Raw genomic sequence first — 27,573 nt, 5'->3', positions numbered from 1 at the left:
GATCAAGTCTGACTCTCAGGTAACAAATGCCTGGCACCAAATTACCAGGATTTTTTTCCTTACCAAATACACAGAAGACATCTTTAGTTTTGAGGCCAACTGAGAACATTTTCTTTCTTCTTAAAAAATAAAAAACTTATGACTTAGAAAAGAAAAATGACTTGATTTTCAAGATTTTTTTAGATTAATGATTTCTTGAGAAGAGACTTTTTTACAAACACTAATAATTCAAAAGAAAAAAATCAGGATACCAAATTTGATTAGAGACAATAATTTTTGAAATTTTAAAATTAAGGATCTTGGTGATTTAGCTACTGACAGTCAAATTCAGGATTTAAAAGGTATACATACATACATGTTTTCTTATATGTGACTCAGATTAGTTCTTAAATCTTTTAGCACAAAACGACTTCTGTAATAGACAGACTCCATCCTGTAGTGGTTAAGAGCACAGACTTTGGGGTCAAATGGCCCAAATGCAAATCCTGGCCCCACTATCTCTATTAGCTGTGTGAGCTGGGAATATTAGTTAACCTCTCCGTGCCTCAGGGTCACTCATCTGTAAAATGGGGACAATGCTACTACCTCCCTCGTGGGACTGTGGTGAGACTAAGTTAACATTTGTAAAGTGCTGGGAATAGTGTATATATAAAGAAATGTCACTTTTTTCATTTTTCAGTGAACACATGACTAATGCACTGCCTCCTAGGGCCAAACACTGTGAGCTGGGGGTTGGCAAAAGTCATTCTGTTCCCAACACACTTTTCCCTCCTGACCACTGAGAATTTAACCTACTGGGTAACAGAAATACAAAGAGATCAGGTGCCAAGGGAAAAAAAAAATTGGGGTGAAAATCTTTAACTCTCTTTAAAAGGAGCCAATGTTTTCCATTCTCTTCACCCAAGAGGTCAGGTAAGAAGGCAGAAAAAGAGAGCTAAAGTAAAACAATAACAAAAAAATTACTTAGAAAACCCACTAGGAATATGAGAACAAGAGGACAATTGACTGCTGGTGGCAAACAGGAGAAAGGTTATTTCCTGGTATTCATACAAAGACCCGCAAATGCAGCTGTAGCTGTCCACGCAGTCTGCATAGCTGCAGACTTTAGATGATGATTTTGGCCAAATTAACCAAAGGAGTGAATCTTCACCTTGGACAAAAGGTTCGACGTAAAGCACCTGGGCCCACCCATCAGCCTACACCCATGAGGACCTGGGCGGTACCAGGACCAGCAGACTCAAGTCGAACCACTGGGTCAGGGCTGTAGGCCAACTGCAGGGCCCGTCACCCGCGGGGTCCATCGTTCACAAACATGGATCGGCTTCGTTAAATAGTGAAAACCATTACCCTAGTGTCTTCTAACTCCCTCTGGAGTTTGTCAGCTTTGGTCTTTTCAAAGAGCAGGCTCTGTTCAAGCTCCTTAATGCGGGCATGCTCCAGTTTGGTCTGCGTCTGTTAGTAAAAAGGAAGAGGAAGAAACACAACGGTGCCACCGTGACATGCCAGCACAGGAGGAGAAGGGCGCGGCATGCAGGCTGAGCCACCAGTACCTTCCGCCAAAGGGTGAACAGAAAGGGTGATGGAGAAGGGTGAGGGTGGGCTGAGATGGAGAGGCGGGGGGTGACGATGAACACTATGGACGAGAGGATGAGGTGGGCAGGGGGCATGAGCTAGTCTACTGAGAAAGAAAACATGGAAAACACGTGAGGCAAGATGAAAAGTGTCAGATGCATGCAGCCAAATATAAGTTATATTGATAAGTGAAGTTTATCAGCACAAATTAGAATAGTTAATATTCCTCTAATCTATCATTTTCCCTCCTCCCCGCAACAGCTACTTGACATTAATGTGTATGTAACTGACTCAGTGACTTAAAAAAGTAGATTGGCCCTCAAACTGGACATCCATCACCCAAATATGGACAAGATTAATGTCATGAGTCTACATCTGGTTGGTAAGTTCCTAGCACAGATCTCTGTACTTCTGCATACAATTTGATGTGAGCAAGGGTCAAGTATTAAACCTAACGAAGGAAGTCTAGGAACTGGAGCTAAGGAAACCACACCAGTGGTGCTGGCTGAGATGAATGAGAAGGATCTGGGATTCTTAGCAACATTCCCATACATGACAGGTGAGGAGCCATTAAAGTGGGCTTTCCAAAGAGTGTCACAAGGAAAAAAAGAGGAAGGGGATTAGATTTAAAAGAGAAAATTCAGTGACAGTTATGCTTGAGAGCCTCCATCCCTGGAGCTCAAAGCAGGAGAAAAGTTTAGCTGGAACTGGGAAGGGGCTCATACTCTTAATCCTAAAACAATCATTTTGCCTCAGCTCAGACCTAAGAAACATGGTGACTCAACAGAAAGGCAAGAGTTTCAACTCCATGCAAAAAGAGCCAGTAAGATCCTCACATGTTTTAAAACCTCAGATTTTGATGGAACCTGATGCAGAACCCAGAGGGCCATCTCTTTCTAACAGTCTTAAGTGTGGCAGAATCTTAATCAACTTGAAATCATCTAGATCAGTCTGAATGGACCTCTTTTCCCACTCACCTCTCCAACTGAAGAGGTTAGCAATGTAATCAACTGATAAAACCTGTCGACAGACCTTCCCCCGGCAGTTTCTGGTTATTCTGTGGTTTTAACTAGTTGGATAGCTCTGTCTGGACAATATAAGGGAAAAGACAACAAACCCTAAAGTGACAGAAAGCAGGGCAAAGCTTAAGCAGAAAGTAGAATCTTTTATGCTATAAATATCTTTACTCACTCCAGGGGTACTCTAGGGATTTCAATGCATTCAAGGGGTCAGTTTGCTTATGAACCAGGTATAAAAAACCATCATAGAATATTTTCAAAGTAAACAAAAAAATTTCTGTAAAAATTCTTCGCTTCTTTCAGTCTATACACTCAACAAAATAATGAAATAAAAATAAGAAACTTAATTGTTTGGAGAGTCCCCTTCATCTATATGTGCCTTGTGTGTGTATGCTCAGTTGCTGAGTCACGTTCCAATGTTTGTGACCCTATGAATGTGTAGCCCACCAGGCTCCTCTGTCCATGGTATTTTCCAGGCAAGAATACTGGAGTGGGTTGCCACTGCCTCCTCCAGAGGATCTCCCCGATCCAGGGATCGAACCCACATCTCCTGCATTGGCAGGTGGATTCTTTACCACTGTGCCACCTGGGAAGCCCCAGATGTGCCTTAGACAGAGGCTGTTCAATTTACCTGCTTTCACAAAAAAAGAATCTCATCTAGATCTACATTTTAATAATTGGGGTCACAGTTGCAAGAACAGAAGTGCAAAATTAACAGGAAGAAGCAAAGGCAACAGTACCTTTCTTCTCTTGACACAGAGTTCAGTGTCCTCTGGGTAAAAGGTCACTTCCCACCAGGGAAGCCCCAAGAACACCAGAGTGGGTACACGTTCCCTTCTCCAGGGGATCGTCCCGACTCAGGGATCGAACCCAGGTCTCCCGCATTGCAGGCAGGTTCTTTACTGTCTGAGCCACCAGGGGAGCCCAAAAAGTCGCTACTACTTCCAGATAAAAAGCAAATACCCACTGAACGTGATCTTCTCCCCATTCCAAGATCCTCTGGGTGTCTCCCGACTGGTGAGAGAGTGCCCACGGACGATCTGGGCTCTGCACTGCACTTGGCCAGCCATCAGCAAAAGGAACTAGCAAGCTGCCTCCCTGTCCTTCCCTGTATGTCACAGAAATGCTTGGCTGGATAGGCCCACCCTGCTTTTAGGATTATTACTTTCTTAGACCAGGATACAGTATCCCAAGAGGAGCGTCCTGGGGCCATGGAGGGTGGGGGAGTTGAGAGGGAAAGCCAAAGCTCTGCGAGAAGCGCACAGGAGAGGCAGGAGGGAGGCCTCATGCAGACTGACTCTGGATGCAGCAGAAGGAGCCTACTTTGGGAGCAGAGAAGAGACCCAGATCACTGAAGTAGCTGCACAAAAAGGAACCCTTTGGAACGGAGGCTTTAAAAAAAAATTCAGTCTTGAGTTGTCTATTTCAGCTGCTGGGAAGAAAAATCCTTTGTTTTAATCTCTTTCTCTTGTGGTGGTCAATCAGAAGAGGAAGAAGCTTTCAGGTTTTTTTCAATTGGCATCTTGGCCGGCAGGGTGCGCCATGAGGCCATGCTTTTAAGTACTCTGGTAAGATCGCTTCTGAGCCACTCTGTCTGGTAAGACCTGAATTGGGTGTTTGATAATAAAGAGAGGGAGGAAGAAAAAAAAAACAAAAACATCTCCATACCTTGTGGCACTGCTACTAGAAAAAAATCTCACTTCAAGAATAATAAATTTAGAGGGACGGGATATATGTACACTTACAGCTGATTCACTTTGTTGTACAGCAGAAACCAGCACAACATTGTGAAGCAATTATCCTCCAATTACACATTTAAGAATAATAAATTTAAAACACAGTGTCCTCACTGAAGAATGCTTGCCTCCAGCTTCACCAACTAGGGGAAACACTGACCCAACAAACTGGAAGTCGAATTTCTTGTCAGCCGCACTGGCAGCCATTGGCCAGCAGCAGGCGCTCACACAAAAGGCAATCAGTCTGGGACTCGTGTTCCTTTATTCTAATGGGAATAAATGAAACTTGGGGAAATTTTACCCCAGAATTTCTGTAACAACTTCATCTAATATGTTTTATGTTTCGGTCAGCTATCATATATTTTGGAAGAATTCTATTAAAACTAGAGGCCTTATGAATTAAATGAAGTAGGTTGGGCCCCCAGACATAATTCTTGTCTTTTTGCCAAAATTCTTTATAGAACAAACATGTGCCTGTGTGTTAGACAAATGGGTTTACAGAACTTAGTCATTACATACAATTTCTTCAGGATTCAAATGTAACTGCTTTGAAAGCCACATGCACAGAAATATTAAGAACAATATCTCAAGGTCAGATTATGCAGTTAGTATTTGAGTGTATCAATAAGCATTTTAATCTGTAATCAATCTGTGTTAACAAGGAAAGTATCCATACAGTTAAGTGCCCTCTTACATTCTCAGGATCTTCAGAAATCTGGCTCTTTTGCTATCAGTAAAAAAATAAAAAAATTAACAACAAAAGAGACATTCAACTAGAGTTTCAATATGTGTTAGGGTTTCAGCATAACTTTGATTAATTACATGTTTACCGGACATACTAGCCTATCTAGTGCTGACGTCAATATTTTAACTCGCTCCTCCTCAAAACATTGTAGGCTGTATTTGACATGAATTAGATGATGATATGAAACTTCTAATGAGATTTTGGGGTGTTTTTAAATGGATGAGAACAACACAGAAGTCAACTAAAGGAGTGTGACTCTATATGAAATGAGTGAGGAAGATAGCTGTCAAAATTACTCATAATTCATTACATTCTGGGCCTTATAACAGCAGACCTCAGAAAATGTTTCCCTTACTCTTTGTTGATTGTAAAGATACATTTACTTCAAAAGAAATCAGCCTTCTTATTTGGAAGGGCTTTGAAATTCAAGCATGGGGTGGGCATTCAGTAGACTCTAAAATCGCAATGGTAGCAAAAATGTGTATTCTGAGAACTGCACAGACAAGAAACTTCTATTAAGATATTACAAATTAAAGTACCAAAAATCTGCTAAATTTGAAATTTTTTAAATTTGCATTTGTCATACATCTAGCAGTGGTTTGAAAGCATCAAAGCCATTTAATTCTGGGGTCTTATTAAAAAATTCATATGAATCACTGTCGTCGTTTAGTCACAAAGTCATGTCTGACTCTTCGAGACCCCATGGACTGCAGCCCACCAGGCCCCTCTGTCCACGGGATTTCCCAGGCAAGGACACTGGAGTGGGTTCCCATGTCCTTCTCCAGGGGATCTTCCCGACTCAGGGATCGAACCCGGGTCTCCTGCACTGCAGGTGTGTTCCTTACTACTGGGCCTCCTGGGAAGTCCTGAATAACTGTTAAGAGATGAGAAAAGTTGATGCTAAAGGAAAATCTCTGAATTTAAAGTATGCCATGAAATAAAAATTGCTTTTTCTTTTCTGGTAATTACTAATACTTTAAAAAATCAGTTACCATAACATATATTTATTTTCTATAGGGTTATAAAGGATTTATCCTGCTCAATAGAAAAGGAAAGCTGAGAGTGTTCTGAACCATCATGATAAAATAAAAAATGCTCTTTAAAATGCCATTCTGATCAAGGGAAGAATAAGTAGAGTCTCACTTAGGACACACTGCCAGATTTATGACTTGATTGACTACAATGCAAGGTTTTAAATTTGGAAGCATGAGAAAAGGGTAGTGAAAATTTTACCCGGCTACCAGAGTTGAGATGCATAGTGACAGGCTGGAGGGCAGGCAGCCCCTCAGCCATAGCCCACAGCCCAGAGGTGGGGATTCCTGCCACCTTCTCTGCTGCCTGTTCTGGCCACAGTGGTTTTATCCAAATTTCTGAATACCGCACCCGCAGAAGCTTTAGATGGCTGGTGGGGTTTTACCTCAAGATCGCCCTTAGTAATCGATTCTTCTTCAACCCGGAACTGAAGGTCCTCAACCTTCCTGTGGAATAAAATCAAAACGAAATACTTAAGAAACTAACTAAGGAACACCTCTGCCTTATTCCCCAAATTATATATATAAAATCAATGTCCTGATGAATTTAGCAGATGACGATGGAAAGAAATGCCTTAGAGATGTAGAAAATGAAGAAATGCATTTTAAAGCCTCTGGTTTATAAATCCACAAAGTGGAGGAGAGCTCTTCTCCATTTAGGAAATGCCAAAGTTTTAACCAGGTATGGATCCCAGTAAGGGAAGAGTTGAGAAAATCAACTGGTTCCCCAGGTCACAACCACCAGAAATGGATCTAATCAAGACAAGATCAACCTGGAAGGAAAAGGTCTGATCACCATAGAGACAGGTATGAGAAGGGAAGTCTATAATTTCTGCCTTCCAGTAACAGAACGTAGCGGGGAAAGTAGCACAAAAAACAAGTCTGTCTTTATACCACCCACATCAGATATTCCAGGGTGAGGTCAGCAGGCTCCCTATGCAAAGATTCCCAGGACAACATGAATACCTGTTCCAAGGCTGGGAGAAAAAGGCTGGGAATAATTTGGGAGAGAGGCGATCAAGGATTCTATTTCTTGCTTCTAAAAATGCAAGCTTTTTCCCCCCAACCATATCATAAAAATCTCTGATAAGGGCTGTGGGTTTTGATCAATGCCATCACAAAGTCAATGAAATATGATATTAGGAAGATTTACAAGACCTGGGTAACACCCACACTATGAATCTTTACAAAATTGGGTATACGAGAAGGAAGAAAAGGAGGACAAAGTCCATCATCACGCTAAGCGCTTCAGTCATGTCCAACTCTTTGCAACCCTATGGATTGTGAAAAGAAGGACAAAGTCCATAAGCTACGTGCAAAAATAAATAAATAAAATTCACTAGCATTTCTAACAAAGTTTAGAATAAAAAAATTCTACTCAGTAGAATTTTGAGGTTGATGCCCTCAAGTTTACTGAAGAGCTGAGGGAACATTTCTACTGTCCAGAAGTCAGCTCAGCAAGAGCTGGTTTAAAAACCCAAGCAAAAAATAAATAAATAAATAAATAAATAATAAAATTTAAAATTTAAATAAAAAATAAAAACCCAAGCAAGTGGTACAGGGGCCTTGGCCTTCAGAGGGGCCTGGAAGGGTCTGTCAGTGTGTCCTGTCCACTTGTAGCCGTTTTTATGAATGAGATTCAAGGAGAACTTCCTCCCCAGTGGCTAGTCATCTCTTCAGTGAAGCACTGAATGTATGACCCCCCCATCTCATACCTCCCACCACAGCCAGCGCTTGTGATCTTCCTGAGCACTTGGTCATCCTAGAGACCCCTGAGTTACATCACTGTGATCAGAAATGACAGCAGATGGCATTAAGTGCAACTGAGGACAAATGTCCCATAACCCAGAGACAAGTCAATCGATTTCACGCAGACACCTTTCCCAGAGAGCTTGTTCGCTCATGGCCTCAAAAGTCCTTCTATGAAAAGCAAGCTTGCTCTCTTTGTCTCACACAGTTGAGCACTGGATTTCATCCTGCCCTGGATAGTTCTCTAACTGAGAGTTGTGTTTTCCTCTAAAGGCAGTGAGTTTCTCGAGGTCAAGACCCCTCTGTCACTACCCTGCTCCCCAACACACATAATTTCATCAGATACGTGGACAATGTTTCATAAATACCAGGTAACTGGGTCCAGAAAAAAAAAAAAAAAATCCCCTCTCGAGGAATGGCTGAGGTGGGCCCCAGGGTTGAATGGACTGGCTGGGGCCATCCCCTAGAGGATGTCTGGTGCACAGTTGGTACTCAATACACAGCTGCTCAGTTCATCAGGGCACATCTATCTGGTTCCAAACTTCTCAAGAAAGCCAAGTCAAAGCAAACCCTCCTCACACAGCATGGGGAATCCCATCTCCACTGAACACACAGTCAGTCCTCTGGTTCCAAGGGTTTGACCCCAACAAGGCTGTGGATGGGAAAGCGCTCCCTAAGGTGGTTTAAAAAGGAGAGCAGGTTTTGGGATCACCTTTTCTCCTCTTCAAGTTGGTTGAGAAGTTCCACCTTCTCCCTGTCGGCAGCTTCCACCATCGTTCGCAGCTGGTCCATCTTGGCCTCCAATTCCAGGACGTGCTGGGAAAGGCAAGGGTGTCAGTGAGTGGCCTCCTCCTGACCCAGATGCTGGCCCAGACGTGCCTCCAAAGAGCTACAGCTAAGTGGTACAACTGTGGGTTGGCGTTAGTCAAAAACCTTGTCACGTTAAAGTGCTTTCTATGATCTCTTATAACAGGTTATTCTTGGCAGCACTTCTGGGAGCCGGATGATGAAAAACCACACCATTAAAGCAAAAGGGGGTAATGTTAAAACAACTCTCATCTCTTTTTAAAAGATTTTTTAAGGTGGACCATTTTTAAAGTCTTTATTGAATTTGTTAAAATACTTGTGTTATTGGTTTTATGCTTTGGTGTTTTTTGGTTGTGTTTTGTTTTTTTTTTTTTTTTTGGTCACAAGTAGGATCTCAGCTCCCCAACAAAAGATAGAACCTGTACCCCCAGCATTGGAAGGCAAGGTCTTAACCACTGGGCCGCCAGGGAAGTCTCCACTCTCATCTTTTTTGAAGCTGAAACTCATACAAAGCATAATCTACAAAACAGGAGTTGTAACCACTGCTAAGGTCCTGGTATATAAGCTCATCTGACAACAGACAGGCCAAGAGACCTGGATGTAAAGACCAAAGAGCGCAGCAAACTCAAGAAGAACAGAACTTCATCTTTATGATGATACAAACTGGGACCCAGGGCACAGCTTTCAAACAAGCCCAGCAAAGACATCTATGCTCACTTCAGCACACTCGAGATCAGCTCCCCGGCTCCGAGCACCAGGTGTGCTGCCCAGCCTCCTCCCTCAATTTAGAAACCGTCACCGACGTCGCGACAAGATCAGCCTAGAACCCGTCACCATCTCCACCACAAGGTCAGGGCCAGACTTCACCTGGTCGTGTCCGTCCCGGGCCAGGGCGAGCTCCTGCTCTATCTCCCCCACGTGGCTCGTGGCCTTGGCCACCTCCGCCCTCTCTAGATCCCGTTCGGCCAGCAGCTGCTCAATGTGCTGCTGCTTCTCCTTCAGGGCCTCCTGGAGGGCGGTGGTGCCGGAGATCTTCCTGGCGTAACGGGAGGAGGTTTCGGTCAACTGCAAAGGAAAGTTAAAGACGTGAAGGGCAGCGATGCTATGAGGGATGTAGGGAGAGGGTGGTGCATGCAGGGCGGGCGTCTCCTCCGCAGAGTAAAAGCGCTGCCCTGGCTCGCAGGCTTGCCCAGGCTTAGGAAAGGTTTTCCATCGTGGAAACAAGACGGCGCATGCCTCGAGCCTGTCAATGTCACAAAGAACCCACCGATGTAAAGAGGCCACAGAAAAACCAGGAAGGTGTTCGTGGCTCAAAATCAAAGGTGCCCTGAGCTGGGCTGAGGGGGCCGGGTGGAAAAATCCCGCAGGACCCAGGTCACAAGCTTCTCAAGACTCCATTTCCACCTGGACTTCATGAATAGTTATCTTCTCATGAAGACAGTGTGGCCAATCTTCTGTTCCTTAGACTTCAGGATGAGACTTTTTTCAACTTCTTGAGCTTCTACACACCATTAAGTGACCATGATGTCACCCACGGAATCACAGACCTCCTTCAACTGATTACATAGTTTACACACTTGGAACTTTGTCAGATTTTCTTCACCTTTCTTCTAGAATGAAAGGCATAGGTGATTTCACCCAGGGATCCAGCTGTGAGGACCTGATTGCCAGTCCCCAGAAAGATTTACAAGGATAAGATGAAAAGGAAACTCATGTTGTGCTTTCAAAGCATGTGTGAATGGGTGAGTGTGCAAGTACACACATAAGAGAAAGGAAGAAAAAGGGCACGGGGGTGGGGGGGAGAAAAGGGGGAAAGGAGAAGTTCATGGAGAAAGAGAAGTAGGGGGAAGAAGGAGAGAGAAAAAGAGTGGATGAGAGGGGGAGAGGGGAGAAGAGCAGGAGTTAAGGGAGAGACAGCGGCAGGGGGAGGCGTGGAGAAAACCTGTTTCTGCTCTCATCTCTGCTGTTTCACACAGCAGACACCTCCTCAAGGTGCCTAACTGTCATGTGAAAACACAGAGAACAGAACCTTCTGTTAAAGAGTTCAGAGGTCATTTGGACAAGCTGAATAACAATCTTGCAGGCTGGACTCTGGGGGGCTGGGAGGGGCTCCAGAAGAAGCTGCAAACCTTTGGCCAGCGTTTGTCTGAGGCCATTTACCAAGCGATCATTGGCATGAGGAGAATGCCACTGTTTCTACTGAGAGAAATTTCTTGAATTACTTAAACATATGAGGGGGAGGGGGATTTCCTGTTCTCTCTTTTAACCACCTGACCTTGACTTTCCAGTTTCACTATGTGGTTATACTTTCTCGTACTAATATTTCCTCCCTTTAACAAAAAAGAATTATTTATTTGGCCGTGTCAGGTCTACATTGCGGCATGCAGGATCTTCATTTGTTTCAGCACGTGGAATCTTTAGCGTGGCATTTCAACCCTCAGTTGTGGCATATGGGATCTAGTTCCCCAACCAGGGGTAGAACCCCGGGCCCCTTGCATTGGGAGCGTGGAGTCTTAGCCAACATTTCTTCCTGAATACGCGAAATCTGAGCTTCGCAAACCCTGCAGGGAGACACACCCCAGGGTGCTGCAGATAACTCGCAGGGTAACAGTGACACCTGTTGGACATTATGCAAACTACTAGCTTGGAGGCAATTCAGCTTCAACCTTGGATTGTATTTACAATGACACTACATTCCTTGTCACATCTCTCCAAAGCTGGGTTTTGGCCACTGCCAGGACAAAAAGCCCAAATCAATGCAGCACAGAAAATGAGGGTGGCAGTGTTCACTACAAGTCCAAGGTCTGATAGGATGTGCAATGCCCATGAGGAGCAACCTAATAGTAACTCACTGTGGTTATTTAAGAATGAATTACAAATACTATTTTTGCTTTCAGCTAATGAGTATCATTTTTTTTTTGAACAGTTACTAAACCGTGAGGACATAAATATTAAGTTTTTTGGACTGAAATACTTAATAAACATAACTGTTAGCTATTTTTTTGGCCTACAGGCACTGTGAAAAAATAACAGAGACTCTAAAGGTTCTGTGGAACCGTGATAAATACTGTCAGAAGATCATTTTGCATTCAAGAATCTTTCAGCTTTTTTTACATATGTACAATGGATCATATTGCTGAGCTGTATTTTTAGGAAATCATGCATTTGATTATTCTATGTTTTCCACATATTCATTTATGGTGATTTCTGGTTTAGAAACTATAACCACTCAATATAAAAAGATATAAAAATAAGCTGCTTTAAAAGGCAAGGCAATGAGACTCATTTCTCTTTTGCTAGTTTTCTTCAAAGAGGAATCAGAACTGGTCTAAAAATTAAGAGGAGAGGTTGGGGGGACAGAAAGGGCTTGGGGAATCTCCAAAGAAATGGACACAATTATAACATAATAAAAATGTCTCATTAAAAAAAAAAACACACACTCAAGAAAGAATTTCGATTCTAGAGTAGACATGTCCACAGAATTGCTCCTGGATTAGTCCTGAAAATGTAAACTCATGTCCTGAAACATAAACTCGATGTCCACATTACAGCTGGCTGACTAACTCTCAACAAGGCTTCATCCAAAGAGAGGGTTTTCTTCACCTTCATTTTGCTCAGACTTTCTAAGAGTTCTTGTCAAGCTTTTCTTATCAAGTTCACTTGTAATTTTCATGTTCAAGATGCAGGCTTTTATATGCAGAATGACATAGTCCAAGCAGGTACCTGTATCACCTGACCGTAAGGGGAAGAAGTCCAATGGCTGAAGAGGAGGGTGGCCCTGCTATAAAGAAAGATGCCCCCAAAGGTCCCATCCCTGCTCAGTGTCAACGGAAAGAAAGCCAAGCGAGATCAGGGGCCAATAGCCTTACTCCCCAATCGCGCCACTTCACATTCTAATTCCTGTCTGCAGTTCATTGTCATGAACCAGAGACCCAGAATCCAGTCTGGAGTGTAATCTCACACAGTCATGTCAAATTTGAACAGTACCTACCTCACTTCAAGCGAATAAACTAAAGGGCAGGGGGTGGGGGTGGGGAAGCAAAGCCAAAAAGTCATTGCTTTGGCCCTAAGAAAGCATGACATTAACAAACAGAACAAGATGCTGCCTATTTTGATTCTGATGATTTTATCTTACTGATCAAAGCAGGAAAAGGGGAGAAAGGGAGAGAGAGTGGGAAGGGGAAATGGAGAAAGGAGGCAACACAGGGCCTTTCAGGCATCTTTTCCAGTTGTCTAAGTTCTTCTCTGCATCCTTGGGCCTGAGGCAGGAACACTCCACACCCATTGAACTGCTTTCAGTGGGTGAGACTGCATGAACACAACATGAAAATTCTAAGAACATGCCTTTTCTCAAAATACTTTTAGCTCCTAGTCTGACAGCAAAGAGAAAGAGACCCAGGTCCTTGGGGAAAGGGATCCCTCCAATTTTCCTGTCTTCCTGATGCAAAAATAATATCAGAATGATCAACCATCCCATATGTTAGACTAGGGAGTCGTTACTATGGATTCACCAAACACTGTGGTATCTCCCAGTCTTAGAAGTCTGAAAGGAGCTGTTAAAAATTCTTTATTTCAAACTTGTAGTGGTGCTAGAGGTTTGGGTTCTCTTTTGTTGCAAAATGTGTAAGGACGTTCACAAGCCACAGTGAAGGAACAATTCATACAAGGACAAGGGGAGGTGTAACCTTTCCTAAAGCGAAGCAGGCGTGCTGATGGGGGTGGGGAGCATCTGATGTGCCTGGAATGCAGAGACACACAGACGGGAGGCTCACCAGTCCTGTCCGGCTGGGCTTGCTGCTCACAGAGGAGGCCACGGAGCTCATGGAGCTGAGAGAGGAGGCGGACGGGCTGCGCTTCATGCTGGCGGGCGTGGTCGCCATCACTCGCCTCACCGCAGCCGCCTTGGCTTTGGCTGGCGTGGTGGAGGGGAAGCCAATCTTGGTGACTTTGTGGACCGGAGCAAACAGGCCATATTTGGGTTGACACTGAAAATACCTTGAGGGGACAACAATTAAGGACAGTAACAAAAAGCGGCTTAATGACAAGAAAGAAAAACTTATAACCAAAAGGCTCTCCTGACTCTTGTGACTGGCTTGCTGTGAATTCTACCAACTGGCTGAGGTGGTACACCCAGCCTGCAGCGTTCACTGGGTGTGCAGGCTGATAAATAACTTCAGTAATGTCTTCAAAGACACACGAGGAAACAACAATGTGATACGCAGAGACGGAATCACTTGTCTGTTGCTAAGATTCTATGTAAAAAGGAAGTCATTTCTACTATCTGATAAACACACAGCAGAAGAGGTCAGCAACCCAGTGATCCCACCTAATAAAACCTTGCTAAACAAAGGGAAAAAGAAATCAAACAAGCACCTAGTTGGCAAAGTCACTCAAGTAAAGGTGGAGAAGTATCAGGTGGTTAGTCAGTTATCAGACTGACACTTGGAGATGTTACGACTCTAGCAAATTTTAACATCTTAATATCAAGAATATGAACGCTATAGCTTCATAATCATCGCAGCACTAAGAGATTTTTGAAAATCTCAAGGCATTATTACTGTATTTGGTGCATAGCACCTATATACTTATAATCATCAGCTGTAATAAATACATCCCTCCGGATACTGACAATGGGGGGAGGCCTGTGCACGAGGTGGGGCAGGAGGTCGAGAAGGGCTATCTGCATCTTCCTCTCAATTCTTCTGTGAACTGAAAACTGCTCTAAAACAAAAATAAAATCTTAAAAATAAATAGATACATAAACCCAATGCTTGCTCAGAATCTACTCAGATGCACTGCACATATCACTAAAAGAGAGTCAGGGGACTTCCCCAGTGGTCCAATGGTTAAGACTCCACCTTCCAATAGAGGGAGTGTGGATTTGATCCCTGGTCAAGGAATTAAGATCCCACATGCCACAGATCCCATGTGCTGCAGGGTGCGGCCAAAATTTTAAAAAATAAGTAATTTTCTTAAAAAGCTGACACACACACACACAACATTTTTTAAAATAGAACAAGGGAAAAAAAAAAGACAGAGAAACCATCTAAGAGAGAACAACTAATCCTAGTGGAAGGGAAAATCAGTAGATGAGTCTTAGGAAATACAAGTGCAGCTCTTCAAAATGCTCATGTCCATTTTATTACACACACTGGGTGGGGCTGGCTTGAGCATCTTTACATGCAGGAGGGAGACGAAATTCCAACAGCAGACGCACCTTGTTCCAGCAACAGCCCCGTCGTTCTTCCCAAGAGGCTCATCCAACTCCACGCCACACCACTCCCCCTTGGCAAAGTCTGTCTCCCCAAGAAACCGGACTACACCGGCCTTCGTGCCACCAACCTGGAAGCAGAGAATAGTAAAAGGAAGAGGTGAACAAAATTCCACAGCTTAATCCTTTGCAGTTAGAGCCAATCATTAATACTTTGTTCCATCATTTCTGTAGGCAGCTCTTCTCTTAACCCCCTCTCCAACTGTTTAAAGAGTTCTCTTCAAAGGTCAGCAAAGGTCACCTGGGTTCTGTTGCTAGAGTGATCTGATACCTGCTGCTGCTGCTAAGTGTCCGACTCTGTGTAACCCCATAGATGGTTGATACCCGGTACAGTCCAATAATGAATTCTTTAGAAAAAGGGAATAATTACTATTATTACTATTACTTCATGCCAATAGTAATAATTACTGTTACTCCAGAGGGAGTTTCCTGCTTCAAAATAAATATCAGCTAAAAAAATACAACCCCTACATTACTAAAAGAAAAACAAAATTTGTGTATAATCCACTGTAACAATGGCTGTGTTCATTTTCTCAAACTTCCTTTACATCATTACCCATGTAAAGCAATAACATATACATATTAAGGACAAATATTCATACATCCACATATATGAAATATTAATTCTTCAAAATATTTAAAATATTGATATTTTCTACAGTGAGGCTCTTCATTGCTTCACAACTATTAAAACGACAGTTCTTCACGTTTTATTTCACATGAACTGGTCAAAGCTTTGAATCTTTTTAAATGTCTCTTTGTCCCAGCTGCTGGCGATGTAACATGCAAACATTATTTCCAAAATTATCCCATCACCATTTACTAATCCTTCCTTTGCCACTATTTTTGTTTCAGGTACTCATTTTTATCATATTCTCTCTCATGTGCACAGAAAGAGAACAGATCTGAGTCTTTTTACAGTTTCAGAAATTCAGTATCTGTGCTACTACCATTACATTGTAATTACTGCTACTTTGCAACCTGTATCGTATTTGCTAGTGCTGGTTTTCCTTACTACTCTTCTTCAGAATATTGATCTCTCTTACTTTTAATTAAGCTTCTTTTTTTCTTCTTAAATTTTTTGGCTGAGCCTCGTGGCTTGCAAGATCTTAATTCCCCAACTAGGGATGGAACCTGGGCACCTTTTTCTCAATTAAAAAAAAAAATTCCCCAATTATAAAGGTGGTAAGTCACTGTAGGCCACAGAGAACATCACAAACAGAAAATACATGTTATTTGTGTATTCTCAACAGCCAGGGACAGTTGCTGTTGACATTTTGACATTTCACTTTCCCTGCCATATTATGGTAGCTGTTTAGTATCCATAATACAGATGTATCACAATACGGACTTCACTCAGTTTTTGTTTGGGATGTTCCCTTTTTCCTTATTGATTAAAAAAGTAACTCTTTATAATAAATTAATTCTTGAATAGACGATGCATTCTCACAGTTGAAAAGCTTTCAAATGTTAAGTATACATCAGGACTTCCCTGGAGCTCCAGTGGTTAAGACTGCCTTCCAATGCAGGGGGCGCAGGTTCAATCCCTGGTCAGGGAAATACGGTCCCACATGTTCAGGGCGCAGCCAAACATAATTTTTTAAAAAGCATGTATCTAGAGAAGAGCCTCTCTTCCTAGACTTCTGTCCCTACCTGCCCCCTCTCCCCACCACAGGTAACCTCTGCTATTGATGTACAGTATTTCTTCATGCCAGCATTTCTTCATGATCTAAAGGCAAATGTTAAATCGCATTTTCACTCCTCCCTTTCATTTTTACACTAAGGCCAGTGCACTACACGTGCTGTCCCGCACCTTGCTTTATTCCACATCAAGACACAGAATGTCCTGCTTGTGTTTACATTCGCATGTTGTTCCACTGCATGGATTCACTCCAGTTTATTAAATCAGCCCTTACTGGGAGACATTTAGGTTATGTAGGTTTATTTATTCAATAAATTTAAAAGTCATTTTAGTTAATTAAAAAAGAGTCCAGTGGGACTGTGTTAAATGTAGATTACCTTGGGAAGATAACTTATTTAATCAACCTTCACAAGGAACTGGCTTTTCAGTTTTTCCTTTTTGTTTTTAATGTTCTCTAGTTTATTTAATTCATTCTTTATCTCACTACTTCCTTTTTCTTACTTCCTTGGGGTTTATTACTCTCCCCTTCCTAATGTCTTAAGATCAATACTAATTTGCTTTTTTTTTTAAAAAAATTAATTTTCTTTGGCTGTACTCCATGACTTGTGGGATCTCAGTTCCCCGACCAGGAGGATCAAACCCTTGGCAGTGAAAGTGCAGTGTCCTAACCACTGGACCACCAGAGAACTCCCTAATTTGCTTTTTAATACCAAAGTTATTTGTTTCCAGTTTTTCTCCAAACACAGCTTCCTGAGGGTTTGGGATGACACGTGTTTTTTTTCCAGCTCTATTTAACCTTTGTTGAGGATAGAAAATATTAAAGCCTCAAAGCTACTGTGTATACTTTTTCTCTGAAAACGAAATTCTTTGTGAGTCTGATTTGAGGACCCAAAGCAGTTATGGTTGAAGGTACGCAGGCAGGCAGGGAGTGTGAGGGTGACAGCGTGCAGGTGGCCGCTCAGAAACGCCCTGGGGTCGCGACAGGCGCCCTGAGGAAAGACAGAATTGGAGGCTGGAGAAGACTCCCCGCAGGAGCCGCTGTGTCCTGCGCTGCCACCCACGGCGCGCAGCAGAGTGGAGGAGCACCTGGCAAACGCCTGCTGAGGAGATGAAAGCAGACTTCTCCGTAGGGAACTTACAGCAAAGGCCACTTCCCTGCGTAAACCAATGAAACGAAAAAGGTATGCAGTGGCTTGAGGTTGAATTTGATGGCTCAGAAGCGAGTAGAGGATGAGCTATGCTAACACAGGTTAAGTAAGCATGGGCTCCGAGTTGGACAGATTCACATGCCGGCTCCGTAGGGCTTCCCTGGTGGCTCAGAGGTTAAAGCGTCTGCCTGCAATGCGGGAGACCTGGGTTCAATCCCTGGGTCGGGAAGATCCCCTGCAGAAGGAAACAGCAACCCACTCCAGTATTCTTGCCTGGAGAATCCCATGGACGGAGGAGCTTGATGGGCTACGGCCCACAGGGTAGCAAAGAGTCAGACATGACTGAGCGACTTCACTTTCACTTTCTGTCTATGGATGAGACAAGTCGCTTAATTTCTAAATCTTAAGTTTCCTCATACGTAAAATGGAATAATTATAGGGCTGTTGTCAGGATTAAATAAAATAACCCACATAAAATTGCTTCGTGCAATGTCTGACATATATTAGCAGCAAGCGTGTCCATGCCTAAGAGAGTACTAGTTCCAGATCTGGCAAATCGGACTTTTTAACACACTTCTTGGTAACCATGGAACGTATGAATAGCAACCTGCATAGAACTGGCCTCTGTTTCATCCGTCCTCTGATTCCACACCTTCCTAAGCAGCAGACTAACCGACATCACATGAGCAGAACATAGCACATTAGTCAAAGATGAGGCAATCTCTCCAGATAATCTGCTGGATTCTTTGGGGGTGAGTCTAAGTTACTATCATGACCACTGTTTTTCCAAGAGGCGTCGGACAGGCTGTGGGCTTGTTAAACAAACCAGCAAACTCTCCAGACAAACCATGGCTTCACTCAGTTCAGAAGCTTTATAGCAAATTACCACAAACAATAGATCAGCAATGTTTCCTCTAAATGCAGGTAACAGACTATATGTCTACCCTGAATGCCACAAAGTTTGTTTCAAATGGATGATTACTGGTTCCTGCTGCTGCTGCTGCTAAGTCGCTTCAGTCCTGTCTGACTCTGTGCGACCCCATAGAATGCAGCCCACTAGGCTCCTCCGTCCCTGGGATTCTCCAGGCAAGAATACTGGAGTGGGTTGTCATTTCCTTCTCCAATGCAGGAAAGTGAAAAGTGAAAGTCAAGTCGCTCAGTCGTGTCCGACTCTTAGCGACCCCATGGACTGCAGCCTACCAGGCTCCTACGTCCATGGGATTTTCCAGGCAAGAGTACTGGCGTGGGGTGCCATTGCCTTCTCCTAGAATGAACAGTTTTCATATCCTTTTCCCTCTCCCCTAATCTGGAATTCTTGACTCATATGACAGATGAAATGCTTTCCTTTCCCCTATAAAAGATCCTCAGTGATTATTCAAAATATCCTCAACAGAGACAGAAAGTCACATGAAGTCCTAAATCACTTACTTTTCTACTTAATCATTTTACAATGTCTTTTCTAAGCATCTAAATATGATTTTGTAAAGCTAAGTTTTATTTCTCATGTATTGAAGAGAACTCAGAGTATTATAGTATGTGCATTTACATTAAGTATAAGCCACAATTTTCAAATCTATGTTTCAGGGGTAGATAACAATATTATTAAAAAAATTTTTTTTAGAACATTGAAACGAAAAAATGGGCAAACACAAATAATTACCATTCATTCTCTTTACTTTTGGAATACATATATATATGTGTGTGTGTCAGGAGTCATATATATATATATATATTCACACACACACAGACACATGTTAAGAGTCATATATATTGCATGTACACACATATATGACTCCTAACACTGTGGTCAACCTAAGTCAAAATTAGAGGTCACCACTGGAGACCTCTAATTAGTTCAAACTATACCTCTTAACTCAAACTAGAAACTTGGCTAAAGGAAAAGCTACCTGTGCTCATGCTTTAGCAAATGTCAGATTTTTAAATTCTCATTCATTCATTCAACATGTATTTCTTGCATGCTTGGGCCCTTGGATACAAAATAAACCAAAAGAAGTGTTGACCCTGATAGAGAGAAATCCAAACAAACAATTCCAGCAAAAAGCGATAAGCACTTGAAGTTTCTAAAAAATGCTGTGGGACCAGAGACAGACAACCTCCTTGTAAACTCTTAGGAAAAATAAGAACTCTGATAAATTCTGCAAGGCTAATGAATGGGTCCAATAACAGGAAATGGGAAACCTTTAATCCTCTCTCAACCCTCCCATGTATTCATCATCATGTCCCAAACAAGCCATTTAACCTCACTGTGCCTCAGTTTATAAAGCTATAAAATGTCCAGTGAGTGGCCACGAAGGACTGTTCCACAGGGCTCTCTGAGCAACAGAATTCTGTGAGGTGGCTGCTTAGCTGCCACGTGGTTAAGTTAAGCAGCTTAATTTAAAAAGGTAAACATGGCTAACCGGTATTTACCAATACAAATTTAGCCCTGACTTCACACTTAATCACCTGTGAGACGACCTGTCGGTAGTTTACACCACCTCAGCTAGAGAACAGTCCAGCTCTGGGCAGCTCTACTGTGACAAACCCCTGCCAGAAAGGTAAGGTCCGCCTGGCCCAGTGTTCATCCGCGGGTCCTAACTGCATCTCCCATCATACTTCAGTGTTACTCCTGCCCTTTAAGGGTGTCATGTGACAACAGTATTTAAAACACTCTTTTTTTCTTTTCTATTTTTTGGCCACATATGGGATCTTAGTTCCCCAGATCTAAGGATCAAACCCATGCCCCTAGCAGTGGGAGTATGGACTCCTAAGCACTGGACTGCCAGGGAAGTCCCAACCCTCTGATTCTTTTGACAACATTTTATGAGTACCTACTGCGTGCCAGGCATTGTTCTCAGTGCTGGGCAGAAAGCAGTGAATGAGACAGAGAGTTTCCAGACTTTCACGAAGCCTAAATCCTGGTCTGGGGAACTAGACAATGAACAAATAAATTAAATGATGTCATTTTCAGTACATAGAGGGCTGTAAAAAGCACACAACCAGGTGAGGTGATAGTGCTGTGAAGGGTCTTTAGTTGGGGTGACAGGGAAAGGCTCCTTAAGGAGGTGACATCTGAGTCAAGGCTCAAGGACTTTGAGACACCGGTCATGCAAAGACCTGGGGGCAGAACATTCCAAGCAGAAGAAAGGGCAAATCCTAAGGAGAGAATGAATCTGGGTGCTGAAGTGACTGCAAGGAGGCCAGTGTAGCTGGAGTGCAGTGAAAAAGGAGCCAAGCAGAGAGAGCTGAGCTTGGAAGTGTGGGCAGGGTCCACAGCATCAGACTCTGCGGGTCCCTGGAAGGAACGGAGATGTTTATTTTAATGCAGTGGAACATCCATTAGGGAACACTGGGCTGGTTTTGGTCACTGCCAAGTCTCCAGCACCTAGAACGCTGCCTGGCACACACACAGCAGACACTCGGTGTAATCACTGGATGAACTGCAGGGTGGTAAACACAGCTGTTGAGCCATCTTTTCTCTAGACCAAATAAACAGACCCTTTCTTTCACTATTCCCTTTTCATCATTTTGAGTCTCCCTATCTACAAAATTTGATGGTAAGTAAGTTCTCTTAAAAAACTAAAAGAGCAGATGACGGACATTCTCTTATACTTTAATTCTCCCTAGAACAAACAGGTAAACAAAAATGACATAATGAGGAAGACGCCACTTAGAAGTTATGCTTGACTTGCACTTCTATCTCTAGAAATTAATCTTTCCTTCTGAAAAACATATTAACTCCTTCAGGATTCAGGACCCCAAAAATATCAAGAAACAGGAAAAAAAAAAAGTTCAGGGGAAGAAGATTAACTTGTTACCACGGAGAGTGAGCATAAAACTGCTTTACAATATAAGATTATAAGCACCAAAAACGTGACATTTTAAACCATAAGCAAGAATGCGTTTAAGGGTATAGATAAATCTATTTGCAGGGCAGAAATAGATTCACAAACACAGAAAAAAGACTTGTGGACACAAAGGGGTTAGGGGAGGCAAGGGTGAACTGGGAGATTAGGACCGACACGTACACACTAACACTCGTGAGAGAGACAGCTCAGGAAACGGCAGCCCACTCCAGTGTTCTTGCCTGGAGAATCCCAGGGACGGGGGAGCCTGGTGGGCTGCCGCCTACGGGGTTGCAGAGTCGGACACGACTGAAGTGACTTAGCAGCAGCAGTGGGAAGCTGCTGTAGAGCACAGGGAGCTCAGCTGGGTGATGTGATGACCTAGAGGAGAGGGACAGGGGACGGGAGGGAGGCTCAAGAGGGAGGGGATGTATGTATACACATGGCTGAGTCACGCTGTTGTACAGCAGGAGCTAACATTACACTGGAAAGCAATTATACTCCAATAAAATTTTTTAATTAATTAAAACTAAATAACTAGGTGAGGAGATAAATAAGACGTGGTATAACCCTAAAATGGAGTATCATCAGTCATAAAAAGCAATGAACTACATGATGAACCGCAAACACTCTGCTGAGTAAAAGGAACCAGACATTACAAAACTATGGAAGATTTGGGGGCGTTTATAGGAAATATAGGCTTCTCTGGTAGCTCAGCTGGTAAAGAATCCACCTACAATCCAAGAGACCCTGGTTGGATGGGAAGATCCATTGGAGAAGGGATAGGTTACCCACTCCAGTATTCTTGGGCTTTTCTGGTGGCTTAGCTGGTAAAGAATCCGCCTGCAATGTGGGAGACCTGGGTTCGAACCCTGGGTTCGGAAGATCCCATGGAGAAGGGAACAGCTACCCACTTCAGTATTTTTGGCCTGGAGAATTCCATGGACTGTATAGTGCCAAAGAATTGATGCTTCTGAACTGTGGTGTTGAAGAAGACACTTGAGAGTCCCTTGGACTGCAAGGAGATCCAACCAGTCAATCCTAAAAGAAATCAATCCTGAATATTCATTAGAAGGACTGATGCTGAAGCTCCAATACTTTGGTCACCTGATGCCAAGAGCCGACTCATTAGAAAAGACCCTAATGCTGGGAAAGATAGAAGGCAGAAGGAAAAGGGGATGACAGGGGATGAGATGGTTGGATGGCATCACCGACTCAATGGACACTGAGTTTGAGCAAGCTCCAGGAGATGGTCAAGGACAGGGAAGCCTGGCATGCCGCAGTCTGTGGGGGTCTCAAAGAGTCGGACACAACTGACTGACTGAACACCAAAAATAGGAAATATCTGTGAAAGGCCAATGTGCAGAGACAGAAAATGGATCATTGATTGTGCCTGGGGCTGGAGGTGCCGGTGGAGAATGACTTGCAGACTGGCAGGAGGAACTTTCCAGGGGATGCAAATATTCTAAAACTGGATTATAGTGTGCATAACTGTGTACATTTATTAAAAATCATGGAATGTTTGGATGCATAAATTACACCTTCATACAGCTGCTTAAAGAACAAAACAGATACAAGTTAAATAAAAGGAAGGATTAGCTTAAAATTAAGATGGAGGTGATGGATACATGTTAGAGCAGCGAGAATGGGAGGGACTCCCCGAGGGGCTGACAATGCAGAAAACTGAAACACCATCTGGGTGTCCCACAGCATTTATTTATTTACTTTTTAAAACAAAAGACAGGGACTTCCCTGATGGTCCAGTGACTAGGACTCCACACTCCCAATCCAGGGGGCCCAGGATTCATCCCTGGCCAGGGAACGAGATGCCACATGCCACAATTAAGACTTGGTGCATTGGTGCAGCTAAATGAATAAATGCTTTTTAAAAAAAAAAATAAAATCTATTTGTAACTGTTTAAACATTTAATAGGAACCGGAAAAAAAAAAAAAGAAGAAGAATCTGAGACTGATAAAAGTACAGAATATTTAATTGTAAGAGTCACTTTACATCTTTAGAGCACTAAGATCAAAAAAGTTTAGCAAAGACTCTGGTCTTGGGAGCAGACTTATCTTACTCATGACTATTTCTGAGACAGACTCCTTGACCAACTGCCCCAACTCTCATTTGCCCATGGGCTCAGCACATAACTAAAATTAAAAACATACAGATCGTGGCGCTCCACTCTTTTGAGCAGGGGAATTTGGGAAACTCGGAGCCAAATCCTCTTTTGCTAACAGCAGAGGGAGAACCCAGGGCTTCCCCGGTGGCTCAGATGGTAAAGAGTTCGCCTGCAATGCAGGAGACCTGGGTTTGATCCCTGAGTTGGGAAGATCCCCGGGAGAAGGAAACCGCAACCCACTCCAATATTCTTGCCTGGAAAAGTTTCATGGACAGAGCAGTCTGGTGAGCTACAGTTCATGGGGTCGCAGAGAGTTGGACACACTGATCAACTAAACACAAAAGCATCAAAAAACCTCCAGTGCAACAAAACTGCAGCTGGGACAGATTCAAAGTTGGTATAGAAGTGAACTGTAATTGTATTAGTCACTCAGTTGTGTCTGATTGTTTGTGACCCCATCCAGGCTCCTCTGTCCATAGGATTCTCCAGGCAAGCATACTGGAGTGGGTTATCATGCCCTCCTCCAGGGGATCTTACAGACCCAGGGATCGAATCTGGGCCTCCTGTTTCACAGGCAGATTCTTCACCATCTGAGCCATCAGGGAGGCCCCCAAGAAGTGAGTACATGCCAGACAAACAAGTTACAGATTGAGCCTTGGTAAGCACTGATGTGCTGAAATGATGTTTTAAATTCTGAAACATCAACTGCTAAAACTCATGACTTTTATAACTGGAAGAAGGAACCATTAACCTTGAAACTAACAGATCCAGAAGGAACTCCTTGAAGGTAACAGGTATAAAGGGCCGCCACAAGTATGAGGGGACTCGTGAATTCACAGGCTGCTACTCATGGATGCTACAGGACCGGGAAGCAGAAGTCCTGAATTCTAAATCTAAAACCTGCCTTCAACACACTGTATGTCCTTGTCTGTAGGACAATATAATCACAAAAACTGCCTACTTCAGAATTACGCTACCGGTCATCAACTCTACATAACAGGTTCTACAGTAAAAACACCTAAACTTGAATTGCAGAAACATCACTCTTAAGGTTGTACAAACTTGGGCAAGTGACTATACTTCTTAAAGCCTATTTTCTCGTCAGTTCTGTGGTACTACTCCATTCACTGCTGATACAGAGTTCCCTGGTGGTCCAGTGGTTACGACTCCTCACCTGCTGAGGGTCCAGGTTCGATCCCTGGTCAGGGAACTAAGATCCCACAGGTTGTGCAGCCCAGCCAAAAATGAAAATTTTTAATTAAAAAAAAAAATAAAGGATCCACTGCTAAAACATTAAATGAAATGCATGGGATACTCCAAAGACTAACAGCCATATTTCTTTTCCTTTTTTTTTTTTAAAGCAGTTGTACAGATATAAAGGATATTGAAAGAGCACAGGGTCAAAGACTTTAGACAAACGTTATGCCTTGAACTTAACAAAAGTGTTGAAAAAGTAAAAGAGTAAAGCTTTAAATTTTCAGTGAGAAAAAGAGCTACCATTTATTGAGTGTTGACTGCTAAGAATGATATATGCATCATCTAGTGATGAGATGTTTGGACAGCATCTCTGACTCAATGGACATGAACTTGGGCAAACACTGGGAAATAATCCGGGACTGGGAGGCCTGGCATGCTGCAGTCCACGGGGTCACAAAGAATCAGACATGATTTAGCAACTGAAGAACACCAACAACATCTACTTTAACCCTCACAACAATGCTAGAGGTGAGCACTATTACTCAACCTTGTTTTCACAGACAAGAAAACTAAGAAGTTAAATAACTTGCTCAGGCCATAACGGCAGAGTTAGACTCACCTTATGTTTTTAGCACTGCTATACTGCCTCTTATGTAAAACAAACAAAAGAAGAATAAATCAATCTTCATGTCAAATTCGGGGATTCGTGAATGTACAGCATATAGACCTTAAACACTGTTTCCTGCCTTTTTAGCACAACAGGACCTAGTGTACATTTCCTTCCTTTTCCTAGACCTAAAGCTGGTAGTTTAAAAGGCACAGAAGTTCTGAAATAACATCCTGTGATGTCTGAGTTTTCCAAGACACTCAAGGAGACAGGATCTCGTATTTATCCACATACTATCCGAAAGCAAAAATTAAAAACCAGAGAGGGAAAAAAAAACCCTTTGTTAAAAAACATCTCAGTCTACCTCTCAGGTTGTTTTGTCAAATAAAGCTATCTTAGTATTTACAAGCTAAAAATTCAATATTCTTTTAGCTAAACTGGAAGACAAAACTAGGTTGATCACTGCAAACCTATGCTTAAACTATGTACAAACTACATAGCCAGTTTCTAATCTGTTGGATATTCACACAAACCAGAAAACCTGATTAATTTCTCTAGAAATGAGTGAACAGAACAGATTCTGAGCCCACACGTGTGTATTTCATCCCCTCGCCAGTGATTATCTCTCAAGTCAACACGACGACCTCGGAAGGTTTCTGCACTAACCAGTACTCGGTCTCCGATTTTGAGTTCTCTCTCTCCTTTCTTGATTGAGCCGGCCTCTGAAAGGTTGGAGATAGATTCGCTGGCGGTTTTCGTAAGGTTGCTGATCTGAGACGTAGCTGAAGGTTCCTTTGCGGTTGGTTGGGATGATTTGTGGGGAATATTTGAGGGGGTGGCTGGAGACGAGGACGCCATGCTGATTCCCGAAGTGGACAGAGACGAAGTCGCCCTGGAAGCGTGAGGCGTCTGCGGGCCATCAGCTTCATCCTCTGCCTGCACCTTCCTCGTCAACTTTGAAGGTCGGGTAAATATCCCCTTTAGAAGCTCACACTGGAAGTACCGAACTCCTGCTACTGAGCCATCATTCTTGCCTATGGGCTCATCCAAAACGATCCCGGCCCACTGGCCTGGTGCAAACTGTGTTTCTCCCAGGAACTGGATAAATCCAGGCTTATTCCCATTCACCCAAACTCGCTCCCCAACTCGAAAGTCATCCACAAACTCCTCTTGTGTCTCAGAGGACAGAGTGCTTGATGCTTTTTCGCTGGATATTGTTTTTTCTATTGGAGCAGCAACTGCAAACAGAAGAAAGGATCAGAAAAGATTCAGTTTTATATTTAAGCAGACAACTCCTAAGTTAAGGAAAATAAACTGAGAAGAAGAGTCAAAAGCAACAGAAGTAGCCACAATACTTCAAGAGATACTCTGTTTATCTTTCTTCTTTTTTTTTAGCAAGGAGGTAAAAAGACTCTTGAGAGTCCCTTGGACTGCAAGAAGATCCAACCAGTCCATTCTAAAGGAGATCAGCCCTGGGTGTTCTTTGGAAGGAATGATGCTAAAGCTGAAACTCCAGTACTTTGGCCACCTCATGCAAAGAGTTGACTCATTGTAAAAGACTCTGATGCTGGGAGGGACTGGGGGCAGGAGGAGAAGGGGACGACAGAGGATGAGATGGCTGGATGGCATCACCAACTCGATGGACATGAGTTTGAGTGAACTCCGGGAGATGGTGATGGACAGGGAGGCCTGGCGTGCTGCCATTCATGGGGTCACAAAGAGTCGGACATGACTGAGCAACTGAACTGAACCGAACTGAACTGAAAAAGTATTAATACTTGATCCATTACTACTGTTTTCAATGCTATCAAAACTCAGTGAGCTGATAAGACTTAATCTTTATTTGAAATTTAGATTGCTGCTAAGTCACTTCAGTCATGTCCAACTCTGTGCGACCCCATAACCAGCAGCCCACCAGGCTCCCCCGTCCCTGGGATTCTCCAGGTAAGAACACTGGAGTGGGTTGCCATTTCCTTGAAAACTCTACCCAGTGGTAAAGACAGGGTTAAGATTTTGCCAGAAATGTGGTATTTCCACTAGGAATACATTCATGCATCCACCCAGCAACCACTGATTAAATA

General features: G+C 43.0%; 1 protein-coding gene across 9 annotated transcripts in view; it reads right to left on the bottom strand.

Annotated features, from left to right (window-relative positions):
* CLIP1 (CAP-GLY domain containing linker protein 1) overlaps nt 1-27,573 on the bottom strand; it is a 118,005-nt gene that overhangs the window by 53,275 nt on the left and 37,157 nt on the right. For 4 of the 9 annotated variants that reach the window (XM_010841319.1, XM_010841322.1, XM_010841321.1 and 1 more), the window contains exons 3-10: nt 26,159-26,730; nt 14,877-15,001; nt 13,432-13,654; nt 9,527-9,724; nt 8,565-8,668; nt 6,490-6,550; nt 5,022-5,054; nt 1,348-1,452 (exon numbers count right to left, since the gene is read on the bottom strand). In XM_010841319.1, coding sequence (XP_010839621.1) covers nt 1,348-1,452; nt 5,022-5,054; nt 6,490-6,550; nt 8,565-8,668; nt 9,527-9,724; nt 13,432-13,654; nt 14,877-15,001; nt 26,159-26,730 — 1,421 coding nt within the window. The remainder of the gene's footprint in view (nt 1-1,347; nt 1,453-5,021; nt 5,055-6,489; nt 6,551-8,564; nt 8,669-9,526; nt 9,725-13,431; nt 13,655-14,876; nt 15,002-26,158; nt 26,731-27,573) is intronic. The other 5 variants (XM_010841323.1, XM_010841325.1, XM_010841327.1 and 2 more) reach the window with 3 other exon arrangements.

The sequence above is a fragment of the Bison bison genome, unplaced genomic scaffold (assembly GCF_000754665.1).
Source record: "Bison bison bison isolate TAMUID 2011002044 unplaced genomic scaffold, Bison_UMD1.0 scf7180017864160, whole genome shotgun sequence".
In the NCBI taxonomy this organism is placed as follows: domain Eukaryota; kingdom Metazoa; phylum Chordata; class Mammalia; order Artiodactyla; family Bovidae; genus Bison; species Bison bison.
Note: the sequence above shows the minus strand (reverse complement) of the source record. Positions and strands in the feature narration are given on the sequence as shown.